The sequence below is a fragment of the Thunnus maccoyii genome, chromosome 10 (genome assembly GCF_910596095.1).
Source record: "Thunnus maccoyii chromosome 10, fThuMac1.1, whole genome shotgun sequence".
Taxonomy (NCBI): domain Eukaryota; kingdom Metazoa; phylum Chordata; class Actinopteri; order Scombriformes; family Scombridae; genus Thunnus; species Thunnus maccoyii.
Window position 1 is genome coordinate 29,934,627 of NC_056542.1, and position 13,629 is coordinate 29,948,255.

The window sequence follows — 13,629 nt, forward strand, 5'->3', positions numbered from 1 at the left end:
ACAGTCACCACTAAAGGGTTTAGGCAAAAAATTTGAAATATGGTAAATTCATTAAATATTCAACATATCTGTGCTTGAACATATGTGTGCTGTGAATCAGACATTACAGAGTCTTAATGGTTACGTTCCAGCATGGCTCAACATATTGAGATACGGATCAAATAAGCACTATTCTTGCTGTTAATTCCACCCTGTCAGACATTTTATCCACCTAGAATGAGATACAACTGCTGACTGGATGCAGTGTTAATGTTGTTGTGTAGCCTTGCCTTTGGTTTTAGCACCTCAGCAGTGAACGCTGTGGTTACAAGCTGTTTTGGGGTGATCTGTTGACTCCCTATAGTCCTGCTAGCTACTACTGTAAAGGGAAGCTGGGGGGCTCTGCTAGCAGCGCAAGCTGTGAGCGGGGACACTCGCTGGCTTGGTACAAGCTGTTTACTCCCTGGTTCTGCTACAGAGCTATAGGATGGCAGAGAGGCAGACTGCAGGGAATGCTGGCTGGGCTGGAACAAGCTGTCAGGGGCCGTGCTGTTTACATGCTGTACTGTGCGAGTGAGGCAACCTGGGAGCTAACAAAGCTATGTGATATGATAACATATATGTATATAAGATCCATCTAGTTCAGGCAGGGGTCCACTGGAAGCAGCTGCGTTAGTGTAGGCAGCATTAGCTTGCCGGTCGTGCTAACCTGCGTGTCGCTAAGTTCTGCCAGGGTGGTAGCAGGTCTGGGGTGCTGCAACATGTTCCCAGTACCATCCATCTGTCAGCCCTTGCTCCGAGCACAGCATCTCTCACCTAATGTAATGTTTTCATTATATTCCCCAATATGGGAGCTATAGCATTTTGTGTGGCGTGGCCAGGCAGGCAGAGAGGAGGAGTGCTTGGAGTGTTTGGATCGCTGCAACTTGTTCATATGAGCGTCCATCTGTTCCAAACCTGCTGCCCTCACAGTTTGTAGCTTATATTGTGACATTCTCAGATGAATGTAAGGGAGAATATATGAAACCGAGACTGAGACGACTGCTCATGTTTTTGTTCTAGAGATTTCTCGACATGGAAATGATTAATAAACTACCTGTGTATAGATTAAACTTGATATATCTTTGGAGAATTATAAATTAGCTGAACCGTAATGGGAGTATTTAACTGCAGTCTATTCTACCAAACAGACAGACAGAAAGGAAAAAACAGAAATGGGATCAACACTGAGCCTAATTAGTCTTTACAATCAAAGTTAAATTTGTCTTTATAAACATCCAAATAATTGTGGATCAAAACCTGCTTAAAAGTATTATGTAGCATGGATTTGGGATGCAGCTTGAGTGTGTGGTTGATGAACACTACTCTCCCACAATGCAAGGAAATGGAGAAGCTACTCATAGCTGAATAAAATGAAGTAATAGTGTGATAGTGGATAGTGGTGAAAAATTTAATTTTTGAAGAAACATTTTTGTTTGCCTTTGCACACCACACGTATTGCATCATTCCCATTGAATACGCATTATTTGCCTTTTGTATTTGAAGGATTCGAATTTGGCATCTATGAGTCATAGGGATTTGTTGTACCATTATCCAAAATGGTGAACTGGTGGGAAGTGATCAGGTTTAGCGTCTGTCATTCCTTGATTAGAGCCACATAAAGAATGTCAGTGATGCAAGATATTAATTATTCCTTGTGGCTTCTAGTGCAGCTTCAAATACATTTGAAAAAACATTTTGCTGTCTTTTTTTTATAAAGTTAGAGGCAGAAGCTTTCAGTTTTACTTTAAAACTTTCAACCCATCAACAGAAGAAGTAAATGTGTCAGGAAACAACAAGTTATGAATACCAGGCTGATGATGTCACAGGCCTACACTGCACACGTCAACACAAAATACTCTCGACATTTTATAAGCAACTTCTGTTCCTTAGAAGGTTTTAGACCAGTGTTCAAGGAAGGTTTATATCTGCTAATGGCAAACACTTCTTTAAGATATTTTAGAACATACAGATGATGGTTGATGGTATCTGATCTGGAGAGGTCCATCCCAGTTTTGCTCAACTCTATTGACTGGTTCTCAAAGCTCTCTGGATATAAAGTGAACTGGTCAAAATCTGAAGCATTCCCACTGACTTCCTACTGCCCCAAATCCTTTTTCCAAGCAAAATCCTTTTTCCAAGCAGGGTCATTTCAATGGTCTCCAAAGGTACCCAGGCATTTTATTTCCTCATCAATTGAGTGAAATTGTAGAAAAAAAACTTCCCCTGTTGAGGAAAATTTCATCTTGTGTAGAAAGATGGTCCTCACTCTTCTTATGAGGCACACTGAACATATTAAAGATGAACTACATACATAAGATCTCCTCTGATCCCTACCTGGGGGTCTAGGGCTGACTAAGTTGCTATTTGTCATTATGCCTTTAGTACCAGACATTTAGCTCAGGGGGCATTATCCCCAGAGAGGGCTCCCCCATGGTATGAGATGGAGCAGGTGTTAGGCTCTCCCTGTGGAAACTATAAGAAAATCCATCCATCCTGGAGCCAATCTCAGCTGACATTGGGCGAGAGGTGAAGTACACCCTGGACAGGTCCCCAGTCAATCACAGGGCTAACAAATAGTATAGAGACAGGCAACCATTCACATTCACATTCACACCTACAGGCAATTTAGAGTCACTGATTAACCTAACCTGCGTGTTTTTGGTCTGTGGGGGCTAGCTGGAGTACCTGGAGGGAACCCACGCAGGCATGGAGAGAACAAGCAATCTCCACACAGAAAGGCCCCAGCCGGCCGGTGGGCTCAAACCCAGAACCCTCTTGCTGTGAGGCAACAGTGCTAAACACTGAACCACCATGCTGCCCAACTATAAGAAAATGTCAAGGGATATTAGAATTAGGCTTATGCAATTCAAAATTCTCAGCCGATTATACTGGACACCTCAACTTCACAGACTAGGTCTTAAGGACTCAGTGGAGTGCTGGAGGTGTCAGGCCCCAGACTCAGAGGGCATTTTATTCCATGCTCTATGGGAGTGCCTGGTGATCCAAGACTTTTGGTCCATGAACGTATTACAGAAATTTCTGAGGACAATTTTGATTTCGAACCAAGGCCGTATGTCGTGTGTGATCTTCTACAAGCTGCCCGTTGTAGTGCATCCGATTTGATTTTGACTTGCATCATGGTGGGTAGACAGGTTTTAATGAGGGGGTGGAAGACACCAGGGAGCTGTCCTTTCAGGACTGATCTACTGAATTAGGTAAAGTAGCCTCTTATGAGCAAATGTCTTATATAAGCACTGACAGGAGGGACAAATATATTGAAAAATGGGGAAAATATGTTGTAAATCTAAGTTCTGGTAACGGGGATTGACCCCTGCTTGGATTAGTTGCTCATTAGGCCTGTTTGTTATGTATCACTTGGAAAACCTGACATACTACTATTACAAGAGGACCCATTTTGGCATATTTTTTTCTTTTTCTTTCTTCTTTTTCTTTATTTTATTTTATTCATTATATATATATATATATATATATATATATATATATATATATATATATACACATTGGAAACCACTTATAGTGATCACGTCTGTCCGGGTCAAATTGATCGCTATAAGCGGATTATTGTTAAAACTGAATTTTTTTTCTTTCTCTTAATTTCTCATGCAGATTACCATCTAATTGACATTTGTATATTTATTACATGAATATAAAGTAATGAAATGGGCACGAAATGGGGAATTTTATTGACTGCTCAAAATACAGAACAGCTGTTTCAAATGCTTGTTTTGCTGCTGCATCTCGCTGGCTCATTTTTGGCAGTTTGTCATTAGTTTCAAGGCGACTACGTGTTTCATTGAGAGAAAATGACTTTCTTTCTCCTGTCATGATTTCAATGTGCACGCAGCACCAGCCTCAGGTAACCAGCCGGAAGCAGACGGCTTATTGAGAGGCTATAATGGTGCCGCGGCCGCTAAGTACATATCATACGTGTATCATGGGCGTAAAGTAAATAAAAGAAAAAGAATTACCATAGTTTTAATTTTTTTTTTCCATATGTTTTCATGTATGAAAAGACTGTCTGGAGCTTTTTGATCCATATAAGCAGCTGATCACTGTAACCGTGATGACTGTGCTTCCACTGTATTTATCCTTCTAGATAAATTTAAGATAAATTTAAGTTATTTTATTTTGTAAAGAGTTTATTGATGTTTGCTATTCATGTTTTTATCTGTACTGTGTTAGAAATTTGAAAACTTTAATAAAATATTAATATTTTAGAACAATATTTACATTAGTCAATAAATTCTGTGTTTTTGTATATTGCCCATAAATCTTTTTCATGAGTTGTCTCCAGCTTTATTCCAGGTTTAAAGTGGAGTTGAACAGGAAGTTGGATGTTTGAGTGAATTCAGGATGTTCGTAAACATTGCACTCAATCTGAAAATGAAGCATCCTTCAGTTTTGCCTGTAATCAGCATTACAGCCAGGACATTTCAAATGATAAATGCAACCACATATTGTTATAAACTTGACCTATTTTGTTCATTTTTCACAGAGATGTTTGTGGGATTTGTTCTCTAGGGTTTTCAGTATATGGTGACAACAATCCAATCGTGTTACTGTATGGTAAAATAGTACACCGTGATCAAAATTCCTTTCTATATGTTTGAATAAATCTGGCAAAGCTGATACTCACATCCCAATCTCATTAATGTACCCCATCATTGTTCTGCCAGTCACCCCAGGCGTTAACATGGTCCTTTTAAACAGCACCAAAGGAGATAGCTGCTTTCCTTTCCCTTCCTCCGTGTTTTATTTGCATCTTTGTTTTCGATGCAGATTGAATTCTACACGGTTGTGTTGTGAGGCCATGCTTTACACAATGTGTAGAGATCACTGTCTGAGAAGCAAACCTGGGGATAAAAGAGCGGTGTGTAATGGTTGCTGTGAAATGCCTGCAGTGAGAACAGCCGTCACATCGAGTAAAAGCAAACATGTGTATTGTAATAATAATAATAATAATGATGTGTTTGTGCATTTTAAAGCAAAAAGAATGTGAAAACCGTGTGAATCCCGAGCCATTGAAACACGACTGAATATTTACTCTTTGATTTCATACATTTTAAGACCAGTAGGTGTCTGAGGTTTGTGTCTGAGGTTCGTGTGTGTGTGTGTGTGTGTGTGTGCGCCTATAACTATATGTATAGACTCTTAACAGCAGGAGGCTGTAACCTGCACCATCCACACTCTGTAATCACTGCTGTTTATGGCTGCATAAAACAACACACACACACAAACACTCGCTCCCTCTCCTTCCCTCACTTTCAAACACACACACACACACACACACACATTTATAGCTGCTGTCTGTCTCACTGGCTGTGTGATTATTACCGTCTGGTTCGGGGCTCTTATCAGTGTTGTGACGGAAGTGGCTGACGGACACACGCACGCACACACGCCCGTTCGCTGACACACACCTTTGCCCTCCCCGCCTCTCTCTCTCGCTCCCTCTCTCCATTACTTTTCTTTCTCTTTTCATCGTCTTTCCCCCCCCCCCCCCTCCCCTCGGCTGTGCTCTGTGCTTCCTCTGGTGGCAGTAGTGGGGTGGCGTTGCGTCTGCGCTCGGCCTGCCGAGCCGTGTGCCAGTTCAGGAGATTGGCATTAAAGCCAGACATGAGCTCATCGGCCCAGCTGGGCAGACAGCCCATTACAATGCTCAGCAGGGCCCTACCGCAGGGGTGAAAAGAGCTCAATACCTGCTGATTATCTACTCTTTCTCTCTGTCTGTGTCCCTCTCTCCCTGCTTCACTTGCTTTTGCTTTCACTCTATTTCTTCTTCTCTCCTCCTCTCTCCTCTCCTCTCCTCTTCTCTTCTCTCCTCCTCTTTTCTCCTCTCCTCTCTTCTTCTCTTCTCTTCTCTTCTCTTCTCTTCTCTTCTCTTCTCTTCTCTTCTCTTCTCTTCTCTTCTCTTCTCTTCTCTTCTCTTCTCCTCTCCTCTCTTCTCTTCTCCTCTTTTCTCCTCTCCTCTCTTCTTCTCTTCTCTTCTCCTCTCTTCTCTTCTCTTCTCTTCCCCTCTCTTCTCCTCTTTTCTCCTCTCTTCTCTTCTCTTCTCTTCTCTTCTCTTCTCTTCTCTTCTCTTCTCTTCTCTTCTCTTCTCTTCTCTCACTAATTCACTCTGTCTGGCATCCTCTACCTCAGGCTCTGTCTATCTCTCTCTTGATCTGTCTTATTCAATCTGTCTTTCTCTCATTCAAACTCCAACTGAGACACACACACTCTGTCTATCTATCTATCTCTCTGTCTGTCTGTCTGTCATTCTCCTTTCTCTTTTTCTTTCTATCTGTCTCACAAACACAACTTTTCAGTAAGCGCTGTGGTGTCATTGCAGTGGTGCCTGCGGCAGTAAGAGAGGTAGGGAGGGGTGGTTTTTGAAATGATGGGTGGAAGCGAAGTGTGTGAGTTTGTGTGTGTGCGTGCGTGTGTGTGTGTGTGTGTATAGAAATGACAGGGGTGGGAAACCAGACAGCTGGTGCACCTGTGCGGACAGGATATGACACGGCACTGCAGCCAGACAAGGGCAGGAAGCAGCAAATATTATGTGGCATGCCAGATGTTTTTATTGAACGCAACTCTCTACTCTGCAATCTGACTGTCTGGAGTGGCCTTTCTGTTACTTAGCGCTCCGCTGAAGACGCAGAGCTAACAGTCGATGCCTAACCAAACACTCTCACTCACTCTCTCTCTCTCGCTCTCTCTTCCCCCCACTCTCTCTCTTTCTCTCTCTCTCTCGCTCTCCAGCTTTGTCAGCTGGTGAGATGCATTGCGGTTAATTCATGAATCCCATTCAGCCTTGGTATTAAGGCTGAGTCATATCCATCTTTTGTTCTGACATTTGGAATGGCATTCAGTAATACTGACTCCACACAGAAGTCGCGGGGTGTTTGGAGTTATTAGTCTGACTGAAAATGTTATGTTAAGAGTCAAAATGGATTATCGTCACATACAAGTGCTTCCATCTCACAACTTCCATGATGAAGGCTGCGCCCATAGGAGGAATTTTAGTGATGCAGAATGGAAACTACTTAACTGCACTGGATGTAAGTGTGTTGTGTAAAATTGCGGTACTGCATGTTGAATCATGTGCTTAGAGTTCATGTAGCCAATTTGCACTAATCTCATCTCCCTTTGTATTAAATCTTATTAAACTATACAACCAAACATATATGGACACTAAGTTTACACCCATATGAAATGAGTGAACATGTCACTCCAGCAACACGGGGTTTATTCTGCTGCTATGACAGCCTCCACTCTTGGAGCTTTAGTGAGGCAAAACTCATGATCGGCGATGAAGCCTGGATTTTATTCGCCATTTCATTCCATCCCAAAGGTGTCAGAAAGTTAGAAAACCATCCTTAGTTGTTTTCACACCCGTGGTTTGGTTTATTTGCTCCACATAGAGGAAAAAATCATACATTGTTGCCTTTTAGTTTCTAGTCACAGGCTTATTTCAAACAAACCAGGAGTAAGTAAAGCTTTATTTATATAGAGCTTTTCAAACCTAGGGTTACAGAGTGCTTCACAGTTACAGAAGAATGATAAAAGCATTTTAATAAATGATTACAACACAAGCATTTTTTTTCCAGAAATAAAAACAAATCAGGTCAAAGAGGTTTTGAAACACTGATCTGACTCCCAGAGGTAGATTTGATATGGTAGATTTCCATAGTCTAGGATCCAGGACAGAAAAAGCTTCATCATGACCAGGAGCCCTTGTTCTGATGACCTGAGAGGCCTGGTGGACCTGTAGGGGATTAGTATTGATGAACAATGGAGCCAAATTGTCAAGTGCCATAAAAGTAATTGGAGGGATTTTAAATTCAATCTTAAAATGAACAGCAAGCCAGTGTAATGAAGCCAGCACTGTGAAGTCTTTGTTGGTAAAGAAGGAGTTAACATCACACTGCACAGACTAACTCTCAGTGGACAATTCTGTTGACTTTCATCCTGCATCATCGGTACAACGTGTTTACGAGCTCACCGAGAAATAACCAATTATGAGCGTAATAAGTCAAGATTGCAACTGAACCGCATTTTATGAAAAACATGTAGAAACAGGAATAAGAGGACCAAAAACAACAGATGTGCAGAGTTTCTTTTCAGGATCCTGTGTGGCTGAACAGGACTTATAATATCCTGTATTGACATAGTTTCAGCTTTAAACTGCAGTCCAGCATCTGGTGTATGTTGAGGAAACAGGAAGATTTTCATACATGCCGATGTTATGACTATAATAAACACAATGAATGCTCTTAACTTGTGCATCAGTAAAACAGCCAAAATTCTACGCTAACATTACTTTGTTATTTTTACTTTTATGCTAACGTGACTTTATGTGAGGGGAGCTTCTGTGCGTGTGCTGCTCACACTCACAGTTCATCTCTCACTACCTGTACAGCTAACACTCTGTAGTCTGTATTAGTGTTATCATGGCTACTAGCTACTTTTTAGAAATGCAAGAATGAGTGTGACATAGAGATTCACCTCAACAGTATTTTTTTTTTTGGTTTCCAACTAAGTTGCTTTATTACTTAATACTGAAAAATGTTTGTGTTTTTGTGCAACCTTGATTGTTTGTAAAAGGGAAATCCGTCTGTTAGATCGCTTTCTCGACACTTCATGGCTTTAATAGCAGTTTAGCTTTTCAATTCATTCCAATATGTTGTGGTTTGGTCTGCTTTGCTTTCGAACCACAAACGAACGGCACCAGAGTCTGATTAGAACCAGACTGAGACCCTCCTCCTTCAGACGGTCTGGGTCCAGCTGTTTAGTCTGCACCAGAGTTTGATTGACAGCAGCCTGAATGAAGAGAATAAAATAGGCAAACGCACCAAAGTTGGAAGTACATCATCATCTAAAATATCATTTAGCATTAAGATTTCCCTTCATGCTTAATGCTTCCCAGTGGTTGTAAGAGGTCGATACCCAAACCAGGAAAACAAGCCCCAGACCTGAAGTACACAAAATACACATACTGTCAATTTATAGTAAATGTTAGTCCCTTCCTAAACTCCTGAATTTTGTATTATATCTATGCTTTCATCATTAAACAGCACACTATGATTCACAGCAAATGTGTGCTATCTGTCAATCTTGACTCCTCTCCTCTCCTTAGTCCTGTAGTCCCTGCAAGAACAGAGCACATCTCTATAAAATAAGCTGTAGGATGGGACGCTTTCATTTTCCCAGCGTCCTCCTCTGTGTTCCCTTGTGATTTCTAATGAAGACGAGGCGTAATTGATTCAAAGCTCAAAGTGGTGCCCGGGAGACGGCTTGGGTATCAGAAGTAATGGAGCGACAGAGAAGAGACGCGAGGAGAACTGAAGCAGACACCAGAGAGCTGGAACAGTTTTTTCCAGTCCATGTTTGGGGATGATGCATGAAACAATCCATTTTCCCTGCTGAGCCACAAGATGGCGCTATGAAGTAGTGTCTCTTTCAGCACCACATGGGCTCAGATGGAGAACCCGCTCTGGATGTGAGGGGTTTTTTTTCAGAGAGGGGAGGGATAGACCTGCCTTCCACTGAGGCCTGTACCGTGCTGCTTTTTTCAGTATCAGCCTGATCGCAGCCCTGATGTGTTCAGGGCCTCGTCACAAAACGTCTCAACTGAACTTTCAAGCGTTTGTGGCTTGATGAGAGGATATTTTTCATTGCTTCTTGAGTAAAACTTATCAGGCTGCGTGTGAGGCTGCAAGCAGGAAACCTCCTTAAGCTTTATGTTAAAATGTAATGTACATCTGAACACACACACACGCGTTCCCGTTGCTTCAAATAAAGCTGTGGTGGTAATGTCATCAGTCTGCTGTACACAGGGTGGTGGTGTTTCCTTTCCCTTGCCTGCCTTTAATATTAAAGGGAAAGAAAAAAAACATATTTTCAGATCTTTTAGAGGGTTTAACATGAACATGTCATGCTCTGGATTCATACGGTCACAAAACAACAGCAGCAGTAACACACAGTGAACTCCTGAATAAGCATGAAAGCCCTGTGTAAGCAGGAAAGCCCGATGCAAAGTTCCTAAAATAGGCTCATCCGCACGTGCCGAGCGTGATAAACCTATCAACCCTAAAGTTAGTATTCCTCAAATACACGATGAGACAGACGTTTCACAAGAGAGACACAGAGAGGCTGTGTGTGTGCAGTGTGTGTGTGTGTGTGTGTGTGTGTGCAGACTGCAGTCAGGGGGGATGGTAGGGGAGCTGGTAGACTAGAGTGCATTTGGTATTCAGCCGTGCCTAGTATTTATCTGTCTGCTGGCTGTCTAGTCTGGTCTGGCCTGTTAGTGGTGTCACCCTGCGTGCTCCCCAGGGGACTAAATTGACGCTCCAGACAGACTGTGCGTGTGTGGCTGAGTGTGTGTGTGTGTGTGTGTGTTGTGCAGTGGTGTTGGGGTGTTTGTGCTTGGGTAGAGGTGGTTTCGCAGGAGGGAGAATCAATGTGAGGCTGTCTGTGTATAAGAGCGTGTCTGGGGTGTGCGTGCATGTCTGAGGTGTGTTTTTTTTATATGTGTGCGAGGACATGAGAGTGACCTCAAATCAAGGCAGAGGGGGGAAAAAAATGCTCCTCAGTGTCTGGATTGATATTGCTTCTTTAGCTGACAAGACAGCAGCACCTCAATTTGTTGCTTCAATAAAATTATGACAGCTGCCAGGCGTTTTGAAATTGCGTCAGGGTCACGCGTGGTTTTTTTTTTTTTCTTCTCCCCTCCAAAAGTGTCAGCTCGCTCATGGAGCAGTGTGGAATTCACTGGAAGCCGTCAAGGAAAATATTTTTGCATGATTGGATATAGAACTTGGCCAGTGATGCGACACTTAATGCATAACATCTGTTGGAGGTCTTTGCTTTTCCCATTTACTTATTTTCCTTCACTGAGGTCCATTTCATTTTATTGCCTATGGTTACTGGTGTCCTAGAGCAGGCATTTCCCAAACTGTTTGCAGTCAAAGCCCATATATATGATCAGATTCTCTCCCATGAATTTGAATAAATGTTACTTTTATGATTTCCTGCAAAAAAAAAAGGTGATTTGTGTTTTTCTCTGCCTGTCCTGTGCACAGATGAAATAAATCTTAGTGTAAACTTGCTGTGGTTTTATTGGAGGACCACCTGGACTCCTGTCAGTGACTGTCTATGGTCCATAGACCACAGTTTGGGAACCTGCTGGTCTAGAGTGGCATTCAGAGCCTCTCTCAGATTTGAACAGCCTAGTTTATTTATAGACTGCAGACGGTCCTGCGCTAGAGTGTGTGTGTGTGTGTGTGTGTGTGTGTGTTGGTTGGTTGGGAGCATTGCACTGTTGGTTAGAATCAGAGGGGATGTGGTGGGGTGGAGGGGATGGGATGAGAGGTGGGGGTCTTGCCTCTCTGCTGCACATGTGCCCCTGAACCACAAGACTGGTGCGGGGGTCACCTCAAGGTTAGCCCCTTCAAAGAGCCGTCTCCATTGGCTGCGGCCCGCCGTAACAAGGGAGTGAAACTCGAAGCGCTCTCCCCACCCTCCCCAAATAACACACCAGACCGACCAGTCCCGGCCCGGCCTCCCCCCCCCCCATCTCCCCCTTCTCCCCTCTCTCTCCCCCCTCCTCTGCTCTGCTCTCCCACAGCCATTGTCAACCACGACCCGGCCGTCTGCTAGCTTTCTGAGTCAGGTCAGCCCCCACCCCTCCAACCCACCCATGTACACTCACCCCCCTGCAACCCAGACACACACACATACACACACACACAAACATACAACTCCTGTCCCATCCCTTCTCCATTGCTGCCTTCAAGTGCTCCTCGTACTGTGCTATTTCCTTCTTGTGAAGATGTATGTCAATGCACATTCAGGTGCTTTTGGTGAGAAATAATAACAAAACGAACCTTGCAAACAGAGGATTTTATTTTTGATTAACTGTTTTATTCTGTGGGGCTACTGTGAAAATAATATGCATATAAGTGTATTGTATGGTATTTTCAATATTCACTTCAGTGTTTTCTGTGCTTCAAGCAATGACACCGGTCTAAACAATCAAGAAACTTAGAAAGCCTTGTCTGCTCAACAGAAGCAGCCCTTTCAGCTGTACAAATTGTAATATTTATGAATAGCCAGCTAGTACGATAACCAATTAATGCATTCTGCAGCTAATATATGCAAGGGCATTCATGAATACTAACTACTGACACCAGACAGCACCACACTAAGCATAACTGAAACAGAGGCCCCTGCAAAACAAAAAAGGCTTTTCAGTCATTTAGTGACTTGCTAAGACCTGAAACATTTTGTTTGGCTTTGTCAAATAATCACTAGCAAAGAAAAAAATATTAATAAATGCACAGAAAATGAGGCAAAATGAGTACAAATTCTTTTTAGAAACTATATCTGCATATCTATTTTTGATGAAAACAAAACATTTGAACCAATGTTTGAAAATTTGTGGATCTCCATCAAACAACCTCATTATTTTTTATTATTTGCACAAAATGTTGTTTTAGTCAGGCACTTTTCTAGTCAGAAGGCTTAAACATGCCCTGACTTGTGTGTCATAGTTAATCCAGACTCTCACAGTTTGTGTTTTACAGGGTGATGTTGGGGTATGGCATTTCATCATTTTTTTGGATCTATTAGTGTATTTTTAAGTCTTTTTAGTCTTATCTTTTTAATAGTGATATTTCCCACCGCTCCTGAAGGCAGCGCTGCTCTTTCCCCCTGTCTGTCCCTCCTCTGCAGCCCTCTGATTCGCCAGCGCGGCCGTCTGTCAGTGTGTGGGCGGGTCTTGAGCCCGCTGTGTCTGCTCCGGTCTAGTAGAGGAAGGACAGCTGCTCTGAGCGGCGGAGGAAGGAACGGAAAAAAACTGTACTATGCGTTAGCCACAGGCAATGGCTCATCCTGAAATCTCCGACTAATTCACTTTTCGAGCCGCTCCGAGACAAACATGGCGTGAGAAAAACCGTGGAAAATAAGTGCGAAACTGTCGGGAGTTACTCGTAGCGGCGGACTCTGCTGCCGCTGTCTGGAAGTTTTTCGTTGTTTTCCCGTCGGGGGGCCCCGACGGTGGCGGCGGCGGCTCTCTCCCCGGAGCGGTGTCCCGGTCTGCCCAGCCCCATGCAAAACCTAACGGCCCCTGGCGGCCCCGGCAACTCCAATGTCACCTGCTCCTGCAACTGCACCGCTTCCCAGCCACAGGGAATGGAGATATGTGAGTAACATTAGTTGCGTTTCCCCTGACCTTAAAAACCTACCGAGAGACTTTACTGCCTAATCCGTTTTATGTGCAGTCTCCAGTGTAGCAGCAGAAAGACAACAAATCAGACTTAGTATGCATCCAAGACGGTAAACCAGCTCTGCTGTGAACTCGCTATGGGCCGTTTCCTTCAGCACAGTCTTTATAGTATCTCTATAATAACGTTACTTCTCTGGGGACTTACAGTATGTCTGCGCTATCTAGTAGAAACTTTATGGTGACCCTGCTGTACTTACTGGCATTTATAATCTCCTTTGTTGTCTTTATGTGACTTGAAGTGTGTCAGTAGCACACAGAATTGAGTTTATAGTGATTTATGGTATGTTGGAGCGCTTATCGTAGCCATAAATATTACATGA

The 13,629-nt window shown here is 43.0% G+C and overlaps 1 protein-coding gene across 1 annotated transcript in view; it reads left to right on the plus strand.

Moving 5' to 3' along the window:
- Positions 1-3,420, plus strand: part of LOC121905235 (low-density lipoprotein receptor class A domain-containing protein 4-like) — a 175,401-nt gene extending 171,981 nt beyond the window's left edge. The window contains exon 4 of the mRNA XM_042423341.1: positions 2,698-3,420. Within this exon, the coding sequence (XP_042279275.1) occupies positions 2,698-2,819 (122 nt within the window). The 3' untranslated portion in view covers positions 2,820-3,420. The remainder of the gene's footprint in view (positions 1-2,697) is intronic.
- The last annotated feature ends 10,209 nt before the right edge of the window (positions 3,421-13,629 follow it).